Source organism: Oryza sativa, chromosome 5 (genome assembly GCF_034140825.1).
Source record: "Oryza sativa Japonica Group chromosome 5, ASM3414082v1".
Lineage (NCBI taxonomy): Eukaryota > Viridiplantae > Streptophyta > Magnoliopsida > Poales > Poaceae > Oryza > Oryza sativa.
The window spans coordinates 2,179,031-2,193,468 of record NC_089039.1 but is presented as its reverse complement, the minus strand read 5'-3'; the positions used below and the strand labels follow the sequence as shown (position 1 = coordinate 2,193,468).

Sequence of the window (14,438 nt, the reverse complement as noted above, 5' to 3'; positions counted from 1 at the left end):
TTTCGGCCAAATTTGGATATCGTTACCCAATGTAGCGATCCAATTTTGGGCCGATCAAGGCCTTCAATCTCAAACATGCGGCCCATCAATATGTCAACGGCCCATATATACACTTGGAACGCATCATCTTTGTTGAAAAAAGAAACTCGGATATATTTCAGAATCCACAATATGATCAGAGGATTATTTCTCAGACTGCATCATTCAATTTATACACATCAGGTAGATCATACATCCATGTCTGTTCTTCTTTTTTCTTCAGAAAGAAGCAACCAAAGAGGTTTGTCCGTGTACTAGCTACTATATATCATAAAACCATACATGTTTGGTTTCAGCTTATGAAATATACAGGCTAATCTCCGTGATCTGAAGAGTGATCTACATACACTCTTCATGCAGATTTAGCGAACCCGATCCTGTCTTTGCCGAAGTCGAAAACCGTATGATAAGCACCCATGAAGACATCTCCAAGAATCCTGTGGCAAAGTTCATGCAAAATTTTGTGAGTTCATGCGAAATTTGGAGATTCAGAAGACAGAATGATAATGAGGCCAGGTATTGGCATATAAGTTATGCTGCGTACCAAAGAGGACCGCGTGGTGGAGGTATGTCGAACGCCATGAACCCGCTGATGCAGACGGTTTGCCCTCCTTGCTCCAGTTTCACGATGTACTGCATATTGCAAATGTTAGAAAATTTAATAATGATGTGATGACTATGGACAGTAAGGAATTTGAGGTAAAATTTGCATCTCAATGCAGGAAGAACTGAAGAGAGCGAACGAAAAAGGCCAATCGTATTTCATATATTAATCACCTCACTTGACTACCATGGTGAAAAAGGTTTTGATTCAAACTATTCACTATAAATCAGCAAATGATATTCATGATTGCAAATATCAAGTTCACTATTTAACTTCATACGTTTGAAATAGTAAACAACTTCAAATGCATCAGGATCCTACAGGAGATCTATGGTAAACAAACAATAGCAGATGTTTGACCTTGTAGAAAGCACATGATTCAAATGGTACAATAATTTGATCGATCATTTACCTAAAACAAATGCGTCAAAAAAATTTACCTAAAACAATACCATGCTGAAAGAAAAAGACCCGACTAATATTGGCAAAATGAGCTAGGAGAGACTATCACGAACCTGCTCTGGTGTAAGAATAAATGTCTTGTTTGCAATGGTGAATGCAAGATTAGGCATCTTCGAGATTTGATGGCAGCTGACAGTTGATTCTCCATTGGGGCTTGGTAGACGCTCACATAACTGGAATGCAAGGCAAAACCTTGTCAGCAATTACATAATTTGAGAATCATAGAAAGTAGTGTGGACACAGTGATAGTAACCTGATTAGCATAATTCAATATCAGCTCCTTCGTTTTATTTTCGCGTAGCTGGTTCTCTATCCACACAACAGCCATCTCACAAACTGAACACATAGCATCAGAACCCAAGTTTTCTTTGTCGACAACAGATTCAATCCCATTGCTGCAGAAATTTTTGCCAAACAAGAATACATATCACATATTCAAAAGAGTAGTTCCATGTATATTGGAAAATTACTAGATAATGAACTAACCTTACTGAGCGTTTACCGTCAAACATACACAGACCAACCTGGCTGCATACTTTCTGCGGATCTGTCTGCTCAGACACAAAACATCAGCACATTACTAGAGTTCAAGAGTAACTCACACAACACAATCACGACACAGCGTCTGTTCCATGCTTAGGTCGCACAGAAGTCTGTAAAATACAGCAAAGAGCTTAGCAAACCTGTGCTATGAGCAAGTTGAGGATCATCTCTCCATACTCGCTAACCACTTCTTTGCATTCCGTGCTGATGATTCCTTCAGCCCCAATAGCATGGTTCACCTGAGCAACTATAGCCTGGAAATAACAGAAGGTGCAAAGATTTTAGAAGTCACACCATATTGCTCAATATTACAGCCATACTCAATGATAAAGGTCCGGGGTCTTCCCGGCTAGCAACGCAAGCTGCGAGCTAGCCGGTCAGGGTTCGAGCCTCACCCCCTCCTTAATTCAAAATCAATCTAATCCTTCCTAGATTGGTCCCATTTTTATTTTATTTTACTCAATACCTAGCGGTATTCTCCATATTTGTATATGTCAGTGAAAACTATCTACCTTGACCAATCAACTACTTTATCTTAGCATGGAAACTTTGAGCTCAGTAACCATGAACAAACAAATATAAAGGCGATCTGGATCCTTAATTTGAAGATATTAATAATACATACTGTTGGACCAGCAAGCAAGGAAGTTCCGGAGTCGACAATAGCAGCACAGCCTTTTGCACAGAAGCCAGTTGAGTGGCCATCAATAAGGAGATCCCCCATGTTAAACTGCCAGTAGCCTTTGCGGGAAACAGGGACGTAGGTGTGATCCCCCTTATAATGCTTCGGATCCATGCCACCAAAGACGAGCTCACCACCAGAGGATGCATCCGGGTCTCGGTTCAGCCAAAACGAGAAGACATCATCTGCAAGCAGTTCCTGCTCCTGCATGCTCTGCCTATTGTTGCACAGAAGAGAGAAGGTACATTACAGGTGACTATGAAATGCCGCTGAGGCGATGATGGTGGCTTAAAATTGCTTGAAAACGTACCAAATCGGAGGAGCTTTCCCAACAGAGATTTCAGGGTAGCCAAGACCAAGAATTCCATCAAACTTTCCGATGATAAAGGTAACGCTTGTTTCGCGTGTTGCCTCAATGAACTTCTGAAATAGCCAGATGGGAGGGAAAAGAACTGCAGCATTAGGAATATGATACATAAATGCTAAAAAGAAGAATTACTACTCTATTACTCTCATTCAATTACCTGGTTTTTCACTACAAGGTCTCCAACCAACACATTATCCTTACTGAAGAATCCAGAAATTGCCCCAGAACCGTATGTAATTTTGCAAGTTTCTCCTGAACAGTTGAGAGAAAATGGGGGGATTTTCAGTAATTCCTCTTGAATGGTGCACAAATGAGACCCATACTTAAAAGACTCTACTTGAAAAGAAAAAGATATACATACCATCTGCTTTGTAAGAGCTCGACTTTTTCGAGTTGTATCTGCTGTGGAGGTAGCATGCTATCTGCAGTGCAGTGCATTCACATCAGACATCAAAGTCCCATAGAAAGTAGTGTGGACACAGTGCATTCATGTTAAAAAACAAAACCACATAGATCAATCCGCAACACAGGAACTCACCGAAAAATAGCATTTTGCTGAAGGAACCCACAGGTTGGAGCTTCCAGTGTCAAATATCACCGTGAAGTTCTGCGGCGGTGAGCCGAGGCCAATCACCCCATAGTACTGGGTGTTGAGGTAGTCCACCAGAGGGACAGGATCACTGTCTGAACTGCCGGTCTTCAGAAGACGGTTGCCCTGCTGCGCCAACTTGGCGGCAGTGAGATCTTCCTTGTCCAATCTCTTCTTGTTGAGGTTGACTCTCAGGAACCCATCAGAGGAAGCATGAAGCAGCAAGGCACATGACAGAGCCCACAAACAAGTTGTCACCAACAAGAGGTGCCTCTTGGCCATGATATCAAGAAATCAACGCACCTGCTAAAATACGTGCCACATGATCAATTGAGAAAACTAATAGACATTAATCTTTATTATGCTTAAATTGTAGAATCAATAATAGCAGGTTAACTGAACTAGAAATAGAGAACAGATTTACTGGAAGTCAAACAGTGGGGTATTTCTCACGAAACAGAGATTAAAAGGGAAATGAACCTCACAGAGAAAAAGATGGAAATTTACAGCCTTGGTACCACTTCTAACTAGCTGAATTAGGTACTACTGATCTTTGTAAGGAGAAAACACAACCGCATATAGGGTTACATGTTCATCTATAGTCCAATAAACCGGGAACGATATAGCCAACAGACTCAATTCACAGTAAGGCACAAAGATTATATTTTGTCCATAAAAAAAAAGAACAAAGAAAGAATCCTTAAACAGCATTTATCAGGACAGACCAAAAACTTAGCCAGACCACACAACATATACATGAATAATACATCCAAGAGGAGGTGAGAAATCTTAACAGAGCGAGCTAAACCGATGAAATATGAGATGTAATCAACCGATTAAGACAAAACAGTTGTAGTAGTAGCTAAGAGCAGCCAGCAAAGTAATCAATCGTTCTCACCTCAGCTTCCTTGGTGTGTTGTGCTGGTAGCTCCCAGCCTCCCAAGAAGAAGAGAGAGTGGGGAAGCCAAAGTCAAGGTAGAGGAAAGCAAGAAAGAAAGATGAGGACAAAGACGATAAATACAGCAACCTCTTCTCTTTCTTCTCTTGAGACTTCATCAGAGTAACAGAGTTCAGACAGGTGAGGTGAGAGAAACCCATTGGGAAGCTCGGAGGTGGGCCCACCGACCACTCCGCAGGTGGGGCCCACATGTCAGTGGTGACGACGGCATGGGGAGCTCCGGATGGATATTCCAAAGAATGAATTGTTGGAGTAGTAGCGTGGAAAAGATGAGAGATTATTAAAAAGAAGAAAAAGATTGGCATAAATACTCCTACAGTAGAGCAAGAAACAGGTGGAGAAAAAAGAAAAAACTGAAGGCGAAAGCAACAGGTTGGTGTGCAGCTGTGGCTACTGGATATTTCTCTCGTCTTCTCGCAGGGATGCAGGTCGTCTGCAGTACTGCACTCACTGACATGTGGGCCCCACAGCCCCCGGGCCCACATGTCAGTGAGCAGTACTGCAGGATCTCAATTGTTCTCGCAGGCTCAGCTCAGCTACCCAGTACCCACCATGGCGACTGATTGACTGGTGAGAGGATGGGCCACGTGGACCAATGGCGGAGGACTCCATGGATGGACGGTTTAAGCTTCATGGCCCATGAGATTAATTTCCTTCAGGAAGGAAGGCCCAGCCCAACTGTACAGGGCCCATTTGTGTCCAAAACTGACGATCCAGTTCTACATGCTAAAATCATCCTCCATATCGACCTCATTTCCAGACAAGAAAACATGAAACCATCACAGATTGCATTTCCAACATGAAACATTCATCTCTTCTGGATCAACATACATAGGGTTCATATGTTACATCAACTTTAGCAGGGGCGTGATTATACCATACTTTTTTGCTGTAATACTACTATTGCTCAGTACACATCATCATAGGTAAGGCAAAGGTTGGGCTAGTTGTTCACCATGCCCAGGTCATCACCGCCTCCAAACAAGCCTGAAGCTATGGTGCCAACATCCTCTAACACTACTCCGATGAAGAGGGGATTCTTCTTCTGTGCAGCGCCTTCGCTCCGGAGCCGCACATTCGGGCCTAGACCGCATTTCCCCAGGCATTTGCAGCCAACGACCGCACCATCAGTGCCCACCTTCTTCTCGAACTCCTGCAGCACCGCGAGGGAGCCCGATTTCTTGCATTTGCCTCCCATGCAGACCTCAATTCTGTTCGTCATCGGCTTCTCAACTACTGCAATGGTAGCAGTGGTGGACAACATTGTATTTGCAGGTTCTGATGAGATCTGAGCATCTTGGCATGGCTCCAGTGTCACTGATTCTGGAATCTGGGGCAGTATTATAGGGAAAACGGTGCTCGAGGGTTGTGTTTGTGGTGTGGTTATCGTAGCACAGCAGCTCATTCTGACAACCTCCTCGCACTCGCTGTCGCTAGATTCTGAGGAGCATGAGGTGCTGTCTTCATCCTTGCAGAGAGTCAATGTGGCCATCTTCTTTTCCTTCTTCTTCATCTTCATAGCCATCTTTGCGGCTTTCTTCTCTTCCTTTTCTCTCTTCTTCATGGCCTTCATTGCAGCCTTGTCATACTCCATTGCTGGTGCTGTTGCGACATCGGATGCAGCAACTTGGGGAACTGTCGTTGAGATCGCAACGCCTTCCCCAATTTGCGGCATGGTAACAGTGGCAACGCAGCTCATTGTCATCATCTGCTCCTCACACTCACTCTCACTTGATTCACTTGATTCAGAGGAGTCATCATCATTGCATTTCATCGTCGTGGCAGCCTTCATTGCTTCCTTCTGCTGCTTCTTGAGTGCTTTCATTGCATCCTTGTCCTCCTTCATCTTCTTCTTCAGTTCGCCCTCCTCATCCCTCATTCGATTCAACTCCTCCAGCAGTAGCTCTGTGGCTTCCTGCATTAAAACATTTGCAGCAATTCAATTCTAGTCCTAAGCTCCTAGCTCACACAAATGTCACACTACAAAACGAATCATCTGTCTAATTTTTACAACCCAAGTAAAGTTCAAGCAAAATATTGCATTGTTAATCTCAGCAAAATTGTTGTCTACAACTATCAATACAATCAAATCCATATCCGGGATTTACGTGTCTTTGACATAGAGGCCGGTTTATCCATCATCTAAAAAAGTAAAATCCATATCAACCTCTCATACTTGCCCAAAAGACTGAAATATTAGACAAGAAAACGAACAATTTTTATGATTACAATTGCGCGACCAAATCAAACGTCCTACCGCCATCAATCCACCGTCATCAAATTAATCCTCTAACTTTTGTGACAACTTCTAGGGCATACTCAGATTCCCTCATATTATTCCCAATCCTAAACAGAAAGGGGGAAATCCAAGAACCTAGGAGAGAGAGAGAGATCGAGGGTCTCACCGAGAGGACCTTCTCCTTGGCCGCGTCCCCGGCGGCGATCCCCATGGGGCGGAGCTTGGCCAGGTCCCTCGCCACCGCCTCCACCGCCTTCCGCGGCGGCGCCTCGTAGTACCTGAGGTGCCCCTCATCGCCAAATCCCCCGCCTCCGCGCCCGACGCAGGAAACCCTGGCCGCGCACCTCCTCCCCCTCCCCCTCAGCACCACCGGGGACGCGGCCGTCGCCAGCGACCCCCGGATGGCGGCGCCGGTGAGCTCCATGGCGGCGGCTTCACCGGCGACGAGACGAGACCCCACCTGCGCACCGCACGCTACGACGCTATCTCTCCGCGCGTTTTTATTTTTATTTTTATTCCTTTTCTTTTTTTCTTTTTCTCTTTTTTTTCCCTCCTCAGGTTGCGTTGCGACGAGTCGACGCGTCGGCGTCTGGGTTGCTAGGAATTTACGGTTTTGCCCCTTGGGTTCGTACGTGGCAGGCCGTGGTTGGCTGGGCGGTGGGCTGCGGCTTATGTGGACCAATGAGGCGGTGGTCGTGGGGGGGAGAGATCCTGGCTGTTGGTTGGCGGTAGACGAGTTTGGACGGCTGAGATGACTGCCACGTCAGCAGCACGCGGCGGTTTGACTGGTCGTCGAGGTCGCTCGTTCCGTGGACCGTGTCTGCCCTGCACCGGGAGTAAGAAAATTCAGAACTTCAGATTTTCTTTTCCACAAAAAAAAAATTGAAGATAACTAAAGATATATTACTGTCAAGTGTTGAACCTGTTGTTTTTTTCATTGCTTTGGAAGAGTTTATCTGCAGCATTAGGATTATCTCTTCATCCTAATGAAATTGGTACATCTTCAGTTTCTTACAGGAGGTTCATCATTGATTAATTATCCAGTGACTCTCAAGTCACTGTTGACAAAATTGTGTTTGCTTTAGCAAATTGGCTTGCCCTCTTAAGATTATCTTTGCTCAGCTGATTCTTGTTTCTCGATTAAATCCAATCATTAGGTTTCAAAAAAAGATTAAATCCAATCATCAGGTTCTTTTCTTATATGGGGGGAAACTTTGGAGGCAAGAACAAGAACAAAGCATCACAACTATGCCAATGAATATCCATATCATCATCATCATCTGCTTCATATCATATGAACATTCATTCATACAACTCGTTGCATTTACATTTGCACATCTTTGTATGATCTTATCTATCTATGTATACATGACATATTTGTGTTCATCAAATTTTTCTTCTTCTGCTGCTGCTGCTGGATGACAAGAGCTGGAGCCTGCACAAGCTACAGTTACACCAGTCTCTTGCTCCTCTCACAGATTCAGCAACAAACCATGATCTTTTCATCCATGGCGTCTGCTAGATCTGCTACGAAATGGCAGCAGCAGAAACATGGAGGGCGACGAGGGAGGCGTAAGCTCCATCCTTGATGCCGATCAATGCATCATGCTTCCCCTTCTCGATGATCATCCCGTTCTTCACCACCGCGATCATGTCTGCGCCCTGAATTGTGGACAGCCGGTGTGCCACGATCACCGTGGTCCTGTTCATCATCACCCGGTCCAGCGCATCTTGGACGACGCGCTCCGATTCTGCGTCGAGCGCACTCGTGGCTTCATCGAGAAGGAGGATCTTGGGATCCTTGACAATGGCGCGGGCGATCGCGATGCGTTGCTTCTGCCCTCCGGATAGCTGAGCTCCACGCTCCCCGACCATGGTTTCATATCCCTGCATTTTTTTCAGGTAACACATTTTCTGTCAGAAACATGAACACAATGTCTGAATGAATGAGGGTGAGCTGGTTGGGACGGGAATTTGAATTTCACCTGATGCAATGAGCTGATGAACTTGTGCGCATTCGCCAATTGCGCGGAGGATACGATGTCTGATTCTGTCGCATCCCCTTCCTTCCCATACGCGATGTTTGCGCGAATCGTGTCATTGAACAGAGCTGGTTCTTGACTCACTAGACCCATCTGTTGCCTTAGCCACCTTAGCTGAAACTTTTGAATGTCCACTCCATCTAGAAGTATATGGCCTGCATCCGGATCATAGAACCTCTGAAGCAATGATATCGCTGTCGATTTCCCGCTACCGCTCTCTCCGACAAGAGCAACAGTCTGCCAGATAAAAACATTAGGTTTAGTTTCAGATACCTTTATAGTGTTTGTTAATAGGTTAATAGTCTGAAATTAGGGAGTTTGGTACCTTTCCAGATTGAATTGTTAAGCACAGGTCTTCAAAGATCTGAACATCTGGTCGTGTAGGATATCTGAAGCTCACATGCTGGAACTCGATATCGCCTCTTAGTGGTTCTAAGCTCACTCCAGCATCATCACTTGGATCAATCCTAGATTTACGGTCTACGATGGCGAATATAGAAGATACAGCTGATTTTGCCTTGGAAGAATCTGATGTGAGGTTGCTAGTGTGTGACACCCCAATTGCTGCCATTGTGAGAGCAAGAAACACCTGCAATAAGATGCCCAAGATATGATATCTTTCACTTTGAAATTATATTTAACTAAGCCTAAGCATTGCATCATTTATAACAAACTAGCCACCTTGAAGTTTAAATCTCAATGCCCCTTTGAAAAATCTATATTCAACTAGCATATTGACGTGCAAATCTTCAACTAGCATATTGACATGCAAGTGCCTAAAAAGTTTAAAAGTTTGAGTCTGTAAATATCTTGTAGTGAACACTGCACATACCCTGAAAACGTTAGGAAATGTTGTTTTCCTGTCCTCGACAAGCCGAGCACCGGCATAGAAGCTGGCTGCATAGACTCCAAACAGCAGGAAGATAGAAACACCGAAACCGATACCACTTATTATCGCCGTCCTGATTCCTGTTCTTAGTGGTCCTTCACATTTCATCTTGTACAAATCCATTACCTTCTCTTCAGCTGAAAATGAGGCTACTGTCCTTATGCTGCTCACTGCATCATTTGCCACTTGGCTTGCCTCTTCATACATCATCTGCAGTAATAATTGAGAATCAATGTCAGTGTTGACAAACTATCTAAATTTGAGTATCCAAGGCAAAAGAATTTGAAGATACAAGATTTGCTAAAAGATTGACTGAAACAAAAGAATTTGGTGTTTCAACATTTTTATGATTACCTTTGCATCTGCACTGAATCCCTGAATAAACTTCATCTGGATCCATCCGTTGACGCCGATGAGTGGTATCAACGCCAAGATGATCAGAGATAGCTCCCAGTTTGATATAAAAGCAATCAACAAACCAGCAACTAATGTTGCTAAATTCTGCACAACCAGTTGAAGTGCATCACCCACAAGCCCCCTAATTTTTGCTGCATCGGCCGATAGCCTTGCTCCGATTGATCCACTTGAGTTTTCTGGATGATCAAACCATTCAATCTCCATATTTACAACCTTCTCAAAAGTCATCAGTCTGATCCTTCTGATCAACCTACACCCAGCCACTGAAAAAAGGTATGAGCCAATAGGAAGTGACAAGAAGTACACTGCCCCAAACACTAAGAACATCGATGACCAAAACTCAGCATCCTTCTTTAGCACTTGTGGGGGCTCATAAAATGCTTTGATCACATTGGATAAAAGTATCGCAAAGATTGGGAAGATAACTCCACTGACAGCAGAAGCAACAGAACCAAGCAGAAGCACTGGGATCTCTGGTTTGTTAAGCGCTGCGAGGCGACTGAGAGGCACTTCCTGTGGTGTTTCTTCAGCTATCTTCTTTGGTGAACCACCCTGGACATCAATTTCTAGAGGAGTAGCAGATACTGAGAATGAGTGATTGTTACTGTTGTCCCTAGATGATCTCTGAGGAGTCGACTGGTACGAAAACGATTGTTTGCCCGAGCGAATCCCAGAATCACTCTTCTTGCCTGACTTGTTCTGGTAATTTGCATCCTCAGAATCATGACTGTTTTCCTGTAAGCGTATCAATTGGCTATACGCTCCATCTGGATCACTTATGAGCTCATGGTGTGAACCTAGTGATGTGGAAATGTTTGAGGCAATGAGAATTTGGTGCATATAAAATATGAAATAGGATAAATGTCTACTTTCATTAGCAAATATCAATGCTTGAGAAGATACCTTTTTCAACTATTGATCCTTGATGGATGACAGCAATAGTATCAGCATTCCTGACAGTGGTCAAACGGTGAGCGACTATGACGGTGGTCCGGTTTGACATGACCCTGTCAAGAGCCTCCTGCACAATCCTTTCGGATTCGGTGTCCAAAGCGCTGGTTGCTTCATCCAGTAGTAGAATCCTTGGATCTTTCAGAATTGCTCTGGCAATGGCAATTCTTTGCTTCTGCCCACCAGATAATTGTGTTCCATGTTCACCAACCAAAGTAGCAAAACCCTGTGACATGTTGTGACCTACAGATGCTCAATATATGATACAGAATATATAGTTCAAGCTTCTCTTAATAGCTAAAATTCTTCTATATGTAGCCATTTCTAGTTTTCAACACAATTTATGCAGTTATTGATGTACTATTTACAAGTTCAAGGGGTTAAGCAGTCCACTGACCTGGGGCATTTTATCAATGAATTTGGAGGCATTAGCAAGCTCAGCTGCAGCTCTAATTTCCTGATTTGTAGCATTATCCCTGCCATAAGCTATGTTATCTATAATGCTAGCAGCAAACAAGATTGGCTCCTGGCTCACAAGGCCAATTTTACTTCTGATCCACCTTAGCTGCAACTCCTTGAGATTCACTCCATCAATTAGAACTTCACCGAGCTGAGGGTCGTAAAACCGCTCGATTAAGCTGATGACTGTTGATTTTCCACTCCCACTCTGTCCAACCAATGCAACAGTTGTTCCACTCTGTATGGCAAGCGAGAACCCTCTGAATATTTGCTCATCGGGCCTTGTCGGGTACGAAAAGTAAACGTTTCTGAACTCGATATCCCCCTGAATGTCATCTAGCTTCCTACCTGTGGCGCTGTACGCATCGATCTCTGGCTCCCTGTTGATTGTCTCAAACATCTTGTATGCCGCAGCCTGCCCTCCCGCGAATGCTTTCATGCTTGGTGATGCCTGACCTAGAGCTCTAGTGAATGTAATAGTAAAGTTTCAGCTTCAGGAAGTAATAAATAGTTTATGCCTGTTAGTTTAATTGAAAAAAAATACCATATGTAATCATGGTAAAAGTTGATTGGCATAATGAGACTGTAGTAGAAAATTCAGTGACCATTGCAAACTCAAACACTAAAATTATCTGATGAGGTTCTTTCTGAAGGAAAAGGAGATGAGAAGAAGCATCTTTTTTTAATAAAAGAAGACTATGAAAATACAATCGGCGTAAATCCAAAAGCATATATTACTTTGGTTGAATGAGATAATTCAACTTTTATGACAGTGAATTGGTACAATGTTGACACCAAAAAGACAAAGTGGATATTCACACTTAGCTTGCTGCTGCTACAAATGAACAGACCATACGTGCACAGTTGGTTTAGCAGGTTGCTCACGAAACACAAGTGCTTATCACTGTCAACACAGCAGCTAACTTAGCTTCTTTGCCTAACATGTCTAAATCACCACAAAATCCAAATTATCCCAATGTGTAGTAAGACCCCACTTTATCAATCACCAAATAACTACCTGAATCTTTCTCTAATGATATATTTTTTTTCAATCCTAAAAAGTTTCATACTCTTATTATCCTTCTGACAAGACTATTTGTCAATCATACTTGTCATGATATTCATTTTTTTTTCAATCCTAAAAACTTCCATACTCTTAATATCCTTGACAAGACTATTTGTCAATCATACTTCTTTCATGATATTCATTTTGTTTCAATACTAAAAACTTTCATGCTCTTAAATTTGCTACAAACTTAGTATTCTTTCTGAAGAATTGATCAAGAAGCTCGCGGGGCGGCGAAACTTACAGCGAGCCGGTGAGCACGGCGAAGATGACATTCATGACCTGAGCTCCGGTGTATCCCTTCTCCAGAATCAGCTTGGCACCGTACCAAATCCCCAATGAGTAGCCACAGAAGAGGAGCACCATCACCGTGCCCATGCCCACGCCGGCGGCGAGCCCCTCCCTGACGCCGGAGCTGTACGCTCTCTTCAGTGACCTACTGTACTTCGCCACCGCCTGCTTCTCGCCGGTGAACGACGCAACCTGTGTTGAGCCGGGTGTTCAGGGCCATGGCGGCGCGGAGAAATGGATGGTAGCTGAGGTGTTCGACGGAATGTTTTTACTGTTCTGATGGAGCCGATGGTCTGCTCGACGACGACGGAGGCGTCGGCGTAGGCGGCCTGGCCGAGCGACGCCATCCTGGCGACGACATTGGACATGACGGCGCCGGAGAGGACGAGCGGCGGGATGGTGGCGAGCATGACGAGGGTGAGGAGCCACCCCTGCGCGAACGCCACGCCGAAGCCGCCCAGGAACGTGACGAGGAGCTGGACGAACTTGCCCACCTTCTCCCCCATGGCGTCCTGGATCAGCACCGTGTCGCCGGACATCCTGCCCACCACCTCGCCGGTGTTGGTGTGCTTGTCGAAGAAGGCGACCTCCTGCCGGAGTATCGTCCTCAGGTACAGACTCCGTATCCGCGCCGCCTGCCGCTCGCCGGTGATCATCCAGCACGCCACCTCTGATGAAGAACACGATCGATCACGGTGAGCTTGTCGCTGCGAGCGAGATTGCGAGTCAAGTGGTGGCGCGGCGCGGCGCACTTACGGATGAACGACGCGGCGGCCGAGGCGACGGCGAGGTAGATGAACTGGAGCGACACCTCGGAGACGCGCGCCACGACGTCGCCGCCCGCGGCGCCGCCGAAGGCGTCGATGAGGCCGCCGAACAGCACGGTCATGAACGGCAGCGCGGCGCCGTTCGCCACCGCGCCCAGCGTCCCGAGCAGCATCAGCGCCGCGTCCGTGCCGTCCGCGAACGCGAACAGCCGGTGGAACGCCACGCTCCCCCCGCCACCATTCTTCCCCGTCGTTCCAGCCACCGCCTCGCCGCCGCCGCCGCCGCCGGACGACGACGACGACGCATTCACTCCGAACGCCCTGCTCGACTCCGACATGCTCTGCAAACCCAAGATTCGCAACACCAAACTACAATCCACCATCCATTGCAAAGAACTCAGAAAAGCACAAGCAAACCACGATTCTTGATCGATCTCCACCACCAATGCCTCTCAAAGAAAGCACCAATCAATCAAAGAACAACGAGGTGGATCAATCAAGAGATGAGCTAAAGACGAAGGAGAGATGGGGATTGCGATTTGCGAGGAGAAGCTAAAGAGAAAGGTGCAGAGTTAAAAAGCAAAGCACACTGGCACCTTTGCTCAGCTACCCGACACTGTCCGAATTTCTTGCTTGCTTAATATCATAATAATATAATTGGAGAAATACAAAAGTTTGATCTAAATAAATAGATAAATAAAGGTGGGGAAAATTCCGGGACATTTCACATGGTTTTTCATCCTCTGCCATCACATTTCTCTGGTTGCTTGCCGTCTGCTGCTGTACAGGTTTATGAAAGCTTTTTAGTATTTTACAATTTTTGTTTTATATATGACCATTGTCGGTCGACTAGATCTGGTTAATTTACAAGTACTAGAATTAATTGTATTGCTGAAATATGTGAATCACATTATCTGGACGACTGGACAAGTGTAATGGTATGGATATATACAAGGATATACCTCTAGCATTGTAATCACTCTCCTTATACAAATGTGGTTTTTCAGTAAGATCGGCATTAATTGTTTGCTTGTTATATTAAGTCGGAGCCAAATTTTCTACGTTTGAAACTT

The 14,438-nt window shown here is 44.9% G+C and overlaps 3 protein-coding genes across 4 annotated transcripts; all 3 read right to left on the bottom strand.

Annotated features, from left to right (window-relative positions):
- Window positions 1-108: 108 nt before the first annotated feature.
- On the bottom strand, window positions 109-4,351 carry LOC4337744 (aspartic proteinase-like). Of its 2 annotated transcripts, none has more exons than NM_001420154.1 (12): window positions 4,185-4,351; window positions 3,236-3,589; window positions 3,059-3,119; window positions 2,855-2,949; window positions 2,641-2,753; window positions 2,274-2,547; window positions 1,789-1,902; window positions 1,592-1,656; window positions 1,359-1,500; window positions 1,159-1,278; window positions 584-672; window positions 109-476 (listed from the first exon to the last, which is right to left on the bottom strand). In NM_001420154.1, the coding sequence occupies exons 2-12, from the start codon at window positions 3,566-3,568 to the stop codon at window positions 392-394; spliced, it is 1,491 nt and encodes a 496-aa protein (NP_001407083.1). In that variant the 5' UTR covers window positions 3,569-3,589; window positions 4,185-4,351; the 3' UTR covers window positions 109-391. The 2 variants fall into 2 exon arrangements, with proteins under 2 accessions (NP_001407083.1, NP_001407084.1); NM_001420155.1 differs by having other exon boundaries at window positions 3,236-3,592; window positions 4,185-4,252.
- Window positions 4,352-5,016: 665 nt separating this feature from the next.
- LOC4337743 (uncharacterized) lies at window positions 5,017-7,018 on the bottom strand. Its single transcript, NM_001420153.1, has 2 exons — window positions 6,650-7,018; window positions 5,017-6,159 (listed from the first exon to the last, which is right to left on the bottom strand). Exons 1-2 carry the CDS (start codon window positions 6,905-6,907, stop codon window positions 5,188-5,190), a joined length of 1,230 nt encoding a protein of 409 aa, NP_001407082.1. The 5' UTR covers window positions 6,908-7,018; the 3' UTR covers window positions 5,017-5,187.
- A 720-nt stretch (window positions 7,019-7,738) lies between these two features.
- Window positions 7,739-14,172, bottom strand: LOC4337742 (ABC transporter B family member 21). The gene is made up of 10 exons (XM_015784738.3): window positions 13,355-14,172; window positions 12,871-13,268; window positions 12,552-12,790; window positions 11,180-11,705; window positions 10,735-11,008; window positions 9,769-10,628; window positions 9,358-9,624; window positions 8,851-9,114; window positions 8,469-8,762; window positions 7,739-8,370 (listed from the first exon to the last, which is right to left on the bottom strand). The coding sequence occupies exons 1-10, from the start codon at window positions 13,746-13,748 to the stop codon at window positions 8,011-8,013; spliced, it is 3,876 nt and encodes a 1,291-aa protein (XP_015640224.1). The 5' UTR covers window positions 13,749-14,172; the 3' UTR covers window positions 7,739-8,010.
- Between the last annotated feature and the right edge of the window lie 266 nt (window positions 14,173-14,438).

Coding starts and splice junctions, on each gene's coding strand:
- LOC4337744 (NM_001420154.1), bottom strand. CDS start 3,568: ATGGCCAAGAGGCACCTCTTGTTGGTGACAACTTGTTTGTGGGCTCTG. Junction 2,548..2,640: donor GGGAAAGCTCCTCCGATTTG/GTACGTTTTCAA, acceptor GTGCAACAATAG/GCAGAGCATGCAGGAGCAGG. Junction 1,903..2,273: donor CCTTGCTTGCTGGTCCAACA/GTATGTATTATT, acceptor TGTTATTTCCAG/GCTATAGTTGCTCAGGTGAA.
- LOC4337742 (XM_015784738.3), bottom strand. CDS start 13,748: ATGGTGGATTGTAGTTTGGTGTTGCGAATCTTGGGTTTGCAGAGCATG. Junction 10,629..10,734: donor AGGATCAATAGTTGAAAAAG/GTATCTTCTCAA, acceptor CCACATCACTAG/GTTCACACCATGAGCTCATA. Junction 8,763..8,850: donor TAACAATTCAATCTGGAAAG/GTACCAAACTCC, acceptor TTTATCTGGCAG/ACTGTTGCTCTTGTCGGAGA.
- LOC4337743 (NM_001420153.1), bottom strand. CDS start 6,907: ATGGAGCTCACCGGCGCCGCCATCCGGGGGTCGCTGGCGACGGCCGCG. Junction 6,160..6,649: donor CCAAGGAGAAGGTCCTCTCG/GTGAGACCCTCG, acceptor GTTTTAATGCAG/GAAGCCACAGAGCTACTGCT.